The 13,399-nt window shown below is 42.1% G+C and overlaps 1 protein-coding gene across 1 annotated transcript; it reads right to left on the bottom strand.

Annotated features, from left to right (window-relative positions):
• Positions 1-10,662: 10,662 nt before the first annotated feature.
• Positions 10,663-12,753, bottom strand: LOC135222504 (golgin subfamily A member 6-like protein 24). Its single transcript, XM_064260587.1, has one exon. The coding sequence runs from the start codon at positions 12,751-12,753 to the stop codon at positions 10,663-10,665; it is 2,091 nt and encodes a 696-aa protein (XP_064116657.1).
• Positions 12,754-13,399: the final 646 nt, after the last annotated feature.

A 13,399-nucleotide genomic window follows, 5' to 3' on the forward strand; every position in this document is an offset into this window, starting at 1 on the left:
TAGCATGAGGCTCACTTATTTCTTCTGCTGGATGTACTTTTCCTTCCAAATGCTTCCCCAAACCAGCCTTATTGGTTTTTTCATAGTGCCATCAGCATTAGCAAGTGCCCAAGGTAGAGGACCAAGAGGGTGACTGAAAACATCAAACATGTCCAACTTACGGTTCTGTGCTATCAGATGCATGTTACCAAAAACCCGGCGATCTGCCTTGAGCATTACTTCAGTCTTTGTTCCCTTGATAGTTCTTCCTTTCTTCATGTTGTGGAAGGTTTTCAGGTTCAGTCTGTTTATGGTATCATAGAGAATCCCTCCCCCTGCTGTAGACGCTGTACTTGAAACTTTAGGTACCCTTCCCCTCCCTTTTGTTTTGCTGACAATAAATCCTGGGAGACTTCTGGAGGCGCAGCTGCTCCAGTGGAAAGGCTGACTACTTCTAAGGGGTCTTGCTGGCAAGGAATGATCCAGTTATTTTCAAGCAGATCTACTAGTGATGATACGTCAGCTTCATCTCTCATAATGCGAGTTAATTCAAGGTCTGGATGACTTAGACTTGAACAATGGATGGATATTCTTTCCCGTAACTGCCTCACAGCAGCAGCTCGGTGTTCTGCTGTTAAATAATAGCGAGACACAGTACCAGGTTTAAGACTAAATCCACGTGTACCACCAGCAGTTTGGGTGTCCTGTTGACTGTTTCTTCAGTAGTTTGGTCTACTGCAATGCGTGCAAATGGATTAGTTGAACTGAGTTGTACTGAAAATCCACCATTAAGAAAATGAGCATACAACTGTGGAAAATTCTCCTTCAAATGAGTCATCTGTGCATAGTACACAGGGAGATATCTGGCATAGTTGATTTTGTCCATCGCAAAACACCAAGGAATTACCTCACGAATGCATGCTATATGAAGCAGCCAGTCACCTTCCCTGTCAGCTCACAAGAGCCCAAGAAGTGTCTCAACCATTTCTATGTATGTCATCCAGTATGATGCCAACGGACCCTTGTTTTTCATGTCACACATATATTCATGGAACAGCTGCAAGACTTTTGCAAGAGTTGTTTTCCAATACATCATGATAAATTGAAGCACAAATGTTCTGATGCAGTTCATTTAGTACACCTTTAGCTTCAGATAAACATGGTAGAGCATTGGGTGTTTATCTTCTAGCCATTCCTGAAATGCATGCCAGCCAAGCCTCATTAAGGCTTCATACATGAGCTTATGAAAACGTACTGCTCTGTTGTATTGTTTTCCTTCTAGCACTTTGTTAATAGATCCCTCAGCAATAACTCCAGATTCCACAGCTAAATCCCGTAGTCCTGCATCACCATACATTTTTCCAATTGTAGACATAAAATTGCATATTGTGTGGAAATTCTCCATCATTAATACAATCTTTCCATATTTTTCTGGATACTTCCATGCAATTTCTGTTGCCTTAGCAAACAAAGCTTGATCCAGGATAACTGCTATGCTGTCTAGGTGGAGTGATGACTGAATAGTGATGGATTGATGGAGGATTTCCAATACAGTTGTCATTTCTGTTGCAGGAGCATTTATTGTTGGTAGGTGCCCAACTGTGTCTGATGCAACTGGAATATTGTCTCTGGTTAAAATGTTGAAGCCTGTCCACGAACTTACTGTTTGATTTGTTGGGTCTTGTGCCCGCTCTATTATAAATATAATATTTCTCTGCTGTGCCCTCCAAGCAGCATCCTTTAATACTTCAGAAAGGTCAGCTGGTGTTACTGGTGCTGGACCATTCCTTTTGCCTGCAGTATGCACTGGAAGTGGTATGTCAGAGGATCTGATTGTTCTCTTCTTGTCCTTTTTGCTGATGGATAATTGTGGTTTAGGTGGGGCACATGTCATCGATTTGGCCTGTACAATTATTCCATTCACACGATGTGAAGTTCCTGCTCCACTGAGTACCTACTCTTGTTTGTCAATGTTATCAAATGCTAGCACTGTAGGAACACCAGGATGGATATCTGAAGGTAATGGGAGCCTATTGTTATCTGTGTTCTCTAGCTTTTCAAGACAGAGTGCAGTGTCAATCTCTTCTAAAACTGAATATGAACTTGAATGTCCCAATCGATTCAATGTTTTAATCAGCTCAACATTTCCTGTAAGTGTTTTTACACTCAAAGGAAGCAAGAGATGCTTGGGTGTAAGCACCTTACATACAGTCACACCAGAGATAATGTCTTGAGCAATAGACCATGACAACCTATTAACACGCAAGGTGGGTGCCTGTTCTTTTCCACAAAGTAAGATGCAGAGAAACTTCATGAGATTGTCTGGTATGGGCAAATATCCTTCACTAAGTTCTTGAGGGTGTGGAGGCCATGTTTGCTCTGGGATTTCACATTTTATTTCATGGTGTAAAAACTGGGCAATCTTGACTATTAAACAATCAAAGTCATCATTTTGGGTATATGCCTGAAGTTTGTTCTTTAACAGTACATTTTAATTAATGACTGATTCGTACGACAAATTGTCAGGTCTCAGATAGACCAGGCGAGATATGATGAAGAAATGTAATGCCTCTCCAAACTCAGCCTCAAGTTTACGGCGTAGATGGTTCTTTGTGGCATCCGTAACTTCATATATTCCTTTCTGGTTCATGAAGGTTATAACCTTTGATGTGAGCTCAGTTAAGGGAAGAATTCGTGGTGTATTGAAAAGATCATTACGAATAAATTCACTCAACATTTTCATAGCTGCTTTCTCCACTTTCTGGTAAGGATCCTCTTCCTGCTGGTTGTCATCACTCTTTTCAGGTTTAGTACGAGTGTAGCCTTTGTAACAGGATTTATGATAGTGTGCCTCTGCTGCAACAATGTCTCTTGATGTGATAGCAAGGATTCTTTCATCCATACGTTGAGTGGCAATGTCCCTAATCCTTTTATCAGCTCTTAGCTCAACTGCTGGTTTTAATGGCTCCCTGGCATTTGTATGTTTCACATATTTTGATGTTTTCAAACAGAATATGCACACCTTATCATACACTGTAGATTGAGGGGCAGGGCCTTGTCGGGATGATTCCCTAGGCATGAAGGCATCATCTTCTTGAGTTCCAAACTTTCTTGGTTTCTTAGCTTATCCAGGGCCTTTTTATGAGTGAAATTAGATCTGCATTTTCTCTGATATAGTACACTTGATAAAGCTTTTGGGAATTCTTGTGCCAAGCTAAGTATTGTTTCAAAGTTTCTTATTTCTGCAGCTTCACGTAAGTTGATCCAGGAGGCTTCATCTTGAGGACTACTTAGTTCATTCAGTGTGGACACTTTCCCACATATAACAAAGCTCTTAGGGTCCATTCTTGGTCGCTTTGTTGTAACTTCTTCATCAGCCATTTTGGTAGCCAAATAAGTCAAGCCTGAAACAAATATTTAGGGGCCGTTCAAATATTATATCGCCATCATATTAAATGTGTCAATAATTATAAATATTTATTAATTCTTTTTTAAATTCTCTCAAAACACAAAAAAAGACAAAGCATTGAATAAGTGAGCAAATATGAACAAAATGAATGACTTAAATATATAGGTAATGGTTTATACACATATCAATATACGTATAAATGTATATGACACTAGTGTTTAATTTTGACAGAGCTGTGAACAGAGAAATACATGGTGACCATTTGATATTTCAACAAATAACAATAGTCAGAGGTTGAATATGAGCAAAACATGAAAAATATATTATGAAAATGGAACTATTCGCACAATATAATGAAAAAAATAGAGAAAAATCACATTTTTCACAATATCTTACTGGATATAAACAAATAAATAAAAGATAACCACCCCAAAAGTATGCCATTTGATGCATTATGTTATATACAACAAATTTATAACATTTAGGCATTGTTTCTACTGAATTAAAAGTGAACAAGAAGCATTCTTGGGAGATACATAATAATTTACTGGTTAGGGTAGCCATCTTTAAAGATGGCCGCCAAAATGCTATTAAGCTGGGCTTCTGCAATGTCCATCACATATTTTCATACAACCCATATACCAAGCTTACTAAAAAACATAGTGGCTCATGGACTATTAGAAGAGTCTTCATCAAGAGACAGAGCATACTCGAAGGAAGAGTTCCTTCTTTCTGCAGAGCCAGTCTTCTAGATTATTCCTACAGAATGACCAGAAGGAAGAAATCTGCAAGAATAGCTCTAGATATCCGACTATTTGTCCGCTTTGACTGAGATATTCTATTAGAAGAGTCTTCATCAAGGAACAGAGCATACTAGAAGGAAGAGTTTCTTCTTTCTGGAGAGCCGGTCTTCTAGATTATTCCTACAGAATGACCAGAAGGAAGACATCTGCAAGAATAGCTCTAGATATCCGACTATTTGTCCGCTTTGACAAAGATACTCTATTAGAAGAGTCTTCATCAACGGGCAGAGCATACTCGAAGGAAGAGTTCCTTCTTTCTGCAAAGCCGGTCTTCTAGATTATACCCACAGAATGACCAGAAGGAAGACATCTGCAAGAATAGGTCTAGATATCCGACTATTTGCCCGTTTTGACAGAGATCTTCTATTAGAAGAGGCTTCATCAAGGGGCAGAGCATACTTGAAGGAAGAGTTCCTTCTTTCTGCAGAGCCGGTCTTCTAGATTATTCTCACAGAATGACCAGAAGGAAAACATCAGCAAGAATAGGTCTAGATATCCGACTATTTGCCCGCTTTGACAAAAATATTCTATTAGAAGAGTCTTCATCAAGGGGCAGAGCATACTCGAAGGAAGAGTTCCTTCTTTCTGCAGAGCCGGTCTTCTAGATTATTCCCACAGAATGACCAGAAGGAAGACATCTGCAGGAATAGGTCTAGATATCCGGCTATTTGTCCACTTTGACAGAGATATTCTATTAGAAGAGTCTTCATCAAGGGGCAGAGCATACTCGAAGGAAGAGTGCCTTCTTTCTGCAGAGCTGGTCTCCTAGATTATTCCCACAGAATGACCAGAAGGAAGACATCTGCAATAATAGGTCTAGATATCCGACTATTTGCCCACTTTGACAAAGATATTCTATTAGAAGAGTCTTCATCTAGAGACAGAGCATACTCGAAGGAAGAGTTCCTTTTTCTTTCTGACAGAGGTCCTGGATCTTTCTAGATTTATTCCCACAGAATTGACCCAGAAGGAAGACATTATAATTTCTGCAAAAGAATAGGTCTAGATATCCAACGATTTTTGCCCCTCTTTTGACAGAGATATCTATTAGAAAGAGTTCTTTCATCAAGGGACAGAGCATACTTGAAGAAGAAGTTGTTCCTTTCTTTTCTTGCAGAGCCCAGTTCTTCTAGATTATTCCCACAGAATGACCTGAAGGAAGACATCTGTAAAAATAGGTCTAGATATCGGACTATTTGCCCGCTTTGACAGAGATGTTCTATTAGAAGAGTCTTCATCAAGGGACAGAGCATACTCGAAGGAAGAGTTCCTTCTTTCTGCAGAGCCGGTCTTCTAGATTATTCCCAAAGAATGATCAGAAGGAAGACATCTGTAAGAATAGATCTAGATATCCGACTATTTACCCTCTTTGACAGAGATCTTTTATTAGAAATGTCTTCATCAAGGGACAGAGCATACTCGAAGGATGAGTTCCTTCTTTCTGCAGAGCTGGTCTCCTAGATTATTCCCACAGAATGACCAGAGGAAAGACATCAGCAAGAATAGGTCTAGATATCCGACTATTTGCCCGCTTTGATAGAGATTTTCTATTAGAAGAGTCTTCATCAGGCTACATAGCATACACGAAGTGAGAGTTCCTTCATTCTGCAGAGCCGGTTTTCTAGATTATTCCCACAAAATGACCAGAAGGAAGACATCAGCAAGAATAGGTCTAGATATCCGACTATTTGCCCGCTTTGACAGTGTTCTTCTATTAGAAAAGTCTTCATCAAGGGACATAGCATACTCAAAGGAAGGGTTCCTTCTTTCTGCAGAGCCGGTCTTCCAGATTATTCCTACAGAATGACCAGAGGGAAGACATCTGTAAGAATAGGTCTGGATATTCGACTATTTGTCCACTTTGACAGAGATATTCTATTAGAAGAGTCTTCATCAAGGGACATAGCATACTCAAAGGAAGAGTTCCTTCTTTCAGCAGAGCTGGTCTTCTAGATTATTCCCACAGAATGACCAGAGGGAAGACATCTGCTAGAATAGGTCTAGATATCCGACTATTTGCCCACTTTGACTGAGATCTTCTATTAGAAGAGTCTTCATCAAGGGACATAGCATACTCAAAGGATGAGTTCCTTCTTTCTGCAGAGCTGGTCTCCTAGATTATACCCACAGAATGACCAGAGGGAAGACATCTGCAAGAATAGGTCTAGATATCCAACTATTTGTCCGCTTAGACAGAGATCTTCTATTAGAAAAGTCTTCATCAAGGGACATAGCATACTCATAGGAAGGGTTCCTTCTTTTTGCAGAGCCGGTCTTCTAGATTATTCCCACAGAATGACCAGAAGGAAGACATCTGCAAGAATAGGTCTAGATATTCGACTATTTGTCCACTTTGACAGAGATATTCTATTAGAAGAGTCTTCATCAAGGGACATAGCATACTCAAAGGAAGAGTTCCTTCTTTCTGCAGAGCCGGTCTTCTAGATTATTCCCACATAATGACCAGAAGTAAGACATCTGCAAGAAAAGGTCTAGATATTCGACTATTTGTCCACTTTGACAGATCTTCTATTAGAAGAGTCTTAATCAAGGGACATAGATACTCGTAAGGAAAAAAGAGTTCCCTCTTTTTCGTTCAGAGCCAGTCTTCTAGATTATTCCCACAGTAATGACAGAAGGAATGACATCTGCAAGATAGTTCTAGATATCCGACTAGAATTTGTACCACTTGACAGAGATCTTTCTATTAGAAGAGTCTTCATCAAGGGACATAGCATACACGAATGGAAAAAGAGTGCCAAAATCTTTAGATTTTCTGTCATGAGCCGGTCCGTCTTATTAGATTATTCCCGAACAGAACTGACCAGATGGGAAGACATCTGCAAGAATAGGTCTAGACATTCAGTTATTTGCCCTCTTTGACAGAGATTTTCTATTAGAAGTCTTCATTAAGGGGCAGAGCATACTCGAAGGAAGAGTTCCTTCCTTCTGCAGAGCTGGTCTTCTAGATTATTCCCACAGAATGACCAGAAGGAAGACATCTGCAAGAATAGGTCTAGATACCCGACCATTTGCCCGCTTTGATGGATATCTTCTTCTATTAGAAGAGTCTTCATCTAGGGACATAGCATACTCGAAGGAAGAGTTCCTTCTTTCTGCAGAGCTGGTCTTCTAGATTATTCCCCAAGAATGACCAGAAGGAAGACATGTGCAAGAATAGGTCTAGATATCCGACTATTTGTCCACTTTGACAGAGATATTCTATTGGAAGAGTCTTCATCAAGGGACATAGCATACTCAAAGGAAGGGTTCCTTCTTTCTGCAGAGCCGGTCTTCTAGATTATTCCCACAGAATGACCAGAGGGAAGACATCTGCTAGAATAGGTCTAGATATCCGACTATTTGCCCGCTTTGACAGAGATTTTCTATTAGAAGAGTCTTCATCAAGGGACATAGCATACTCAAAGGATGAGTTCCTTCTTTCTGCAGAGCGGTCTTCTAGATTATTCCCACAGAATGATCAAAGGGAAGACATCAGCAAGAGTAGGTCTAGATATCCGACTATGTGCCCTCTTTGACAGAGATTTTCTATTAGAAGAGTCTTCATCAAGGGACATAGCATACACGAAGGAAGAGTTCCTTCTTTCTGCAGAGCTGGTCTTCTAGATTATTCCCACAGAATGACCAGAAGGAAGACATCTGCAAGAATAGGTCTAGATATCCGACTATTTACCCTCTTTGACAGAGATTTTCTATTAGAAAAGTCTTCATCAAGGGACATAGCATACTCAAAGGAAGGGTTCCTTCTTTCTGTAGAGCAGGTCTTCTAGATTATTCCCACAGAATGACCAGAAGGAAGACATCTGCAAGAATAGGTCTAGATATTCGACTATTTGTCCGCTTTGACAGAGATATTCTATTAGAAGAGTCGTCATCAAAGGACATAGCATACTCAAAGGAAGAGTTCCTTCTTTTTGCAGAGCCGGTCTTCTAGATTATTCCCACAGAATGACCAGAGGGAAGACATCTGCTAGAATAGGTCTAGATATCCGACTATTTGCCCGCTTTGACAGAGATCTTCTATTAGAAGAGTTTTCATCAAGGGACATAGCATACTCGATGGAAGAGTTCCTTCTTTCTGCAGAGGCGGTCTTCTAGATTATTCCCAAAGAATGACCAGAGGGAAGACATCAGCAAGAATAAGTCTAGATATCCGACTATTTGTCCGCTTTGACAGAGATCTTCTATTAGAAGAGTCTTCATCAAGGGACATAACATACATAAAGGAAGAGTTCCTTCTTTCTGCAGAGCCGGTCTTCTAGATTATTCCCACAGAATGACCAGAAGGAAGACATCTGCAAGAATAGAACTAGATATCCGACTATTTGTCCGCTTTGACAGAGATCTTCTATGAGAAGAGTCTTCATCAAGGGACATATCATACTCGAAAGAAGAGATCCTTCTTTCTGCAGAGCCGGTCTTCTAGATTATTCCCAAAGAATGACCAGAAGGAAGACATCTGCAAGAATAGGACTAGATATCCGACTATTTGTCCGCTTTGACAGAGATCTTCTATTAGAAGAGTCTTCATCAAGGGACATAGCATACTCGAAAGAAGAGATCCTCTGCAGAGCCGGTCTTCTAGATTATTCCCGCAGAATGACCAGAGGGAAGACATCTGCTAGAATAGCTCTAGATATCCGACTATTTGTCCGCTTTGACAGAGATCTTCTATTAGAAGAGTCCTCATCAAGGGACATAGCATACTCGAAGGAAGAGATCATTCTTTCTGCAGAGCCGGTCTTCTAGATTATTCCCACAGAATGACCAGAAGGAAGACATCAGCAAGAATAGTTCTAGATATCCGACTATTTGTCCGCTTTGACAGTGATCTTCTATTAGAAGAGTCTTCATCTAGGGACATAGCATACTCAAAGGAAGAGTTCCTTCTTTCTGCAGAGCTGGTCTTCTAGATTATTCCCACAGAATGACCAGAGGGAAGACATCTGCAAGAATAGGTCTAGATATCCGACTATTTGTCCACTTTGACAGAGATCTTCTATTAGAAGAGTCTTCATCAAGGGACATAGCATACTCGAAGGAAGAGATCCTTCTTTCTGCAGAGCCGGTCTTCTAGATTATTCCCACAGAATGACCAGAAGGAAGACATGTGCAAGAATATGTCTAGATATCCGACTATTTGTCCGCTTTGACAGAGATCTTCTATTAGAAGAGTCTTCATCAAGGGACATAGCATACTCGAAGGAAGAGTTCCTTCTTTCTGCAGAGTCGGTCTTTTAGATTATTCCCACAGATGACCAGAAGGAAGACATCTGCAAGAATAGGTCTAGATATCCGACTATTTGCCCGCTTTGACAGAGATGTTCTATTAGAAGAGTCTTCATCAAGGGACATAGCATACTCGAAGGAAGAGTTCCTTCTTTCTGCAGAGCTGGTCTTCTAGATTATTCCCACAGAATGACTAGAAGTAAGACATCTGCAAGAATAGGTCTAGATATCCGACTATTTGTCCGCTTTGACAGAGATCTTCTATTAGAAGAGTCTTCATCAAGGGACATAGCATACTCGAAGGAAGAGTTCCTTCTTTCTGCAGAGCCGGTCTTCTAGATTATTCCCACAGAATGATCAGAAGGAAGACATCTGCAAGAATAGTTCTAGATATCCGACTATTTGTCCGCTTTGACAGAGATCTTCTATTAGAAGAGTCTTCATCAAGGGACATAGCATACTCAAAGGAAGAGTTCCTTCTTTCTGCAGAGCCGGTCTTCTAGATTATTCCCACAGAATGACCAGAAGGAAGACATCTGCAAGAATATGTCTAGATATCCGACTATTTGTCCGCTTTGACAGAGATCTTCTATTAGAAGAGTCTTCATCAAGGGACATAGCATACTCAAAGGAAGGGTTCCTTCTTTCTGCAGAGCCGGTCTTCTAGTTTATTCCCACAGAATGACCAGAAGTAAGACATCTGCAAGAATAGTTCTAGATATCCGACTATTTGTCCGCTTTGACAGAGATCTTCTATTAGAAGAGTCATCAAGGGACATAGCATACTCGAGGGAAGAGTTCCTTCTTTCTGCAGAGCCGGTCTTCTAGATTATTCCCACAGAATGATCAGAAGGAAGACATCTGCAAGAATAGTTCTAGATATCCGACTATTTGTCCGCTTTGATAGAGATCTTCTATTAGAAGAGTCTTCATCAAGGGACATAGCATACTCAAAGGAAGGGTTCCTTCTTTCTGCAGAACCGGTCTTCTAGATTATTCCCACAGAATTATCTTCTGGTATCCCTCTGTATGTCTTCTGGTATCCCTCTGGATTCCTTCTGGTATCCTTCTTGATGCCTTCTGATATCCCTCTGGATGCCTTTCCCCTCACTCCCTCAGCTTTTATTTGCTTATCCCTCTCCAGGTCTTCCCACACGATCCTGGACTCCGATTCCTTCCATGTCCTGTTTCCTTCATTCTCCTTGTGCCTGTCCTTCCCCGCTAATGAAGGTTGGCGAGTACGAGATTGAAATCCCCCTCTTCTAAATTCTTCCTGACTTTCTCTCGCCAAGCCAACAGCAGATCTATCACATGCTTGTATCTTTCTATCAACATCTTTTGATGACGACACATCAAAATTAGTTTTTCCTCTTGGTGGGCCAATTCGTCCTTTTGACGAATGATGCGTTGCAGGCGACCCTCCAGGGCATCCACCAGCCCCAAGTTCTCAGGGTTTTTGTCGATTTCCCTCTTGAGTTCTTCGTTCTTCGCCTTCAGCTCTTCTTCCAAGAGGTGTAGCTGGCGGTTCTTCTGCTCTAGTTCACACATCCTCGAGTCTCCTTCCCTCCTCATCTTCTCGTTTTCCCTCTGCAGTTCCTCGACTTGCTCTTCCAGCTTTGCCCTCTGTCTCTCGCACTGGAAGAACTCGTCTCCCTTCTCGTCACATATTTTCGATTTCTTTTTATTTATTAAATTCATCTCTTGAAGTTTACGTTTCAAGACGTCAATTTCCTCGTCCTGTTGGGTAACGATGCAGTTCGCCATGTTCAGCTGCTTCTCAAGATCCTTCGCCGCTGCATTGACTATTCGAACGTTTTCTTTCATCTCAGCAACTTGATCCTGTAGTACCATGTTCTCTAGTTTTTTGGCGCCCAGTTCATCTCGGAGACGTTGGTACCTGACTTTTCGATTGCTGAGTTGGTCCTTCAGGTACAGATGCTCCTTGTCTTGCCTGGCCAGTTCCTGGCGCAGCGCCTGAGTCTCAGGCATGTCATCGTAGTAGTTTAGATGGCGCTTCGTCGTCGTCGTCGTCCTGTTCTTCTTCTTTTTATTTTGCACCTTTTTCCCTTCTCCTGTCTGGGCGATGAATTCTAACACCGAGCTCCTTTCTTCTTGCTTCCAACGTTTGGCCCTGAATCTCCAGGCCAGGGGTCTCTTCCTTTTCTTCCCCTTCCTCGTCCTTCCAGACATACTAGCTTCGTCTTCGGCTTCTTCCTCCGTCCTGCCTTCTTCTAACCTGCCGAATTCTTCCGTGGCCAGCAGACAGTAGGCCGAATCTCTATAATAAGCGTACAACGATTCACTAACAACCTCCTCCCTGCCCTCGTCTTCTTCTTCTTCCGAGCATTCTTGCCGTTTGGCCTCAGTTGTCCGCCCTGGCTTTTCTTCCACTTTATTCAGAAGACTCTCGAGCAGTTGTTCCATCTTCTCTCTCTTCTCCAGTTCTTCGTTCATCCGTCTCTGTAGCGCTGCTTGTCCCTCTTTTAACACTCCTATTGCTTTCCTAACGTCGTCGTCTTCTGCTCTCTCTTCTCTTTTTTTGAGTCCCTCTTTCATCTCCTGCTTCGTCTCGGCGTTTTCATCACCATTTTCTTCTTGTTTAGAAACGCGGGATTTCAGTGTTTCTATTTGAGACTGCAGGACTATGTTCCTTCGACTCTCTTCGTCGAGAGCTCTTCTAACCTCCGCGATTTCTCTTTCCTTCAGTGTCACGTCGGATTTGAGAGCGGCAATATCCTCCTCCTGTGGAACTTGGAGGAGCCGTCTTTCGTAGTCTGCGATGATCTCCCTTAACCTCGAGTTCTCCGCTTCCGCGCCATTCGCTCTCTCCTGCAGAGCCAACAGTTCCTTCTCGCCGGTGGCCAGTTTGACGGCTTTCCGAGCGATGTCGGCTTTCAGCTGATCGATTTCAATCACCATCCTACCCAAGGCGCCATTCACATTGCCATATTCCTCCTGCAAATCTTTCATTTTCGCCGCCTGGTCTTCGGCCGCCCTGGCACTGGTGTCGGCCTCTTCTCTCAGGACGGCGAGCTGATGGCGGTGGTCGACCTCTTGCCGAATCAACACTTTCTGGAGTTCATCGATGCGTTGCCTGAGAGCTCCCTCCTTCTCCAGCAATTTCATGTTTTCCTTCAGGAGTTCTTGGTTCCTTCCGGAAGCTTCGTCCAGATCATTTTTCAACTGATTCAACGCCTCGTCTGCAACCTCTTCACGTCCTTCTTCTACGATTCCCACCGCCGGAGGGGACACTTCCACGACCTTGATCTTGATGGCGCCCCTCCTGTCGTCTGGAGTCCTTGTTCCAGTCATTCCAGATTCTATTAGTGGACACAATCCAGCGAACTGGATTCCAAATTTATAACAATTGGTAGATATCACTGATCCAACTAGTTGGACCAGAGCCATACAATTTAATAAGTAAACACTAAGATTCAGTAGAGTCATTGTGATGTAATATAAACTTTGCCCTCGCTGTTCTGATGGTTAGTTGTTGAAGATGCCCTCTGGGATTCGGTGGAGACTAAGAAGGAGGGGGAAGATGAGGGAGAGGATGCTTCTGATTTCGATCCCCGCTCGGGGGCTTCACAGGATCTCTCCGTGTTACTATAATCATTGACTGAAGACGTGAAGGATTGGGACCCTGGGATACGAATCCAGATTCGTTGGGTTTCACAGAAGAAGAAGCAGAAGAAGAGAGAGAGAGAGAGAGAGAGTTGAGCGTTGCTTAGACACCCGACTTAGTTATTTATTTATTTAATTATTTATTTATTCATTCAATTATTTATTCGAGAAATGGCTTAATCATTCGTTAAACCTACTCAGGTTCGTCGCGGTTGTCAGTGTGCACCCAACCCCATCCCACCCCACCCCCGCAACCCCCAAAGAGTTTTTTTCACTTTCCTGGGCGCTCATATTCATCATTTACTTATCCGTGGGTAGATCGACACCCTCTCTC

Source organism: Macrobrachium nipponense, chromosome 3 (assembly GCF_015104395.2).
Source record: "Macrobrachium nipponense isolate FS-2020 chromosome 3, ASM1510439v2, whole genome shotgun sequence".
In the NCBI taxonomy this organism is placed as follows: Eukaryota; Metazoa; Arthropoda; class Malacostraca; order Decapoda; family Palaemonidae; genus Macrobrachium; species Macrobrachium nipponense.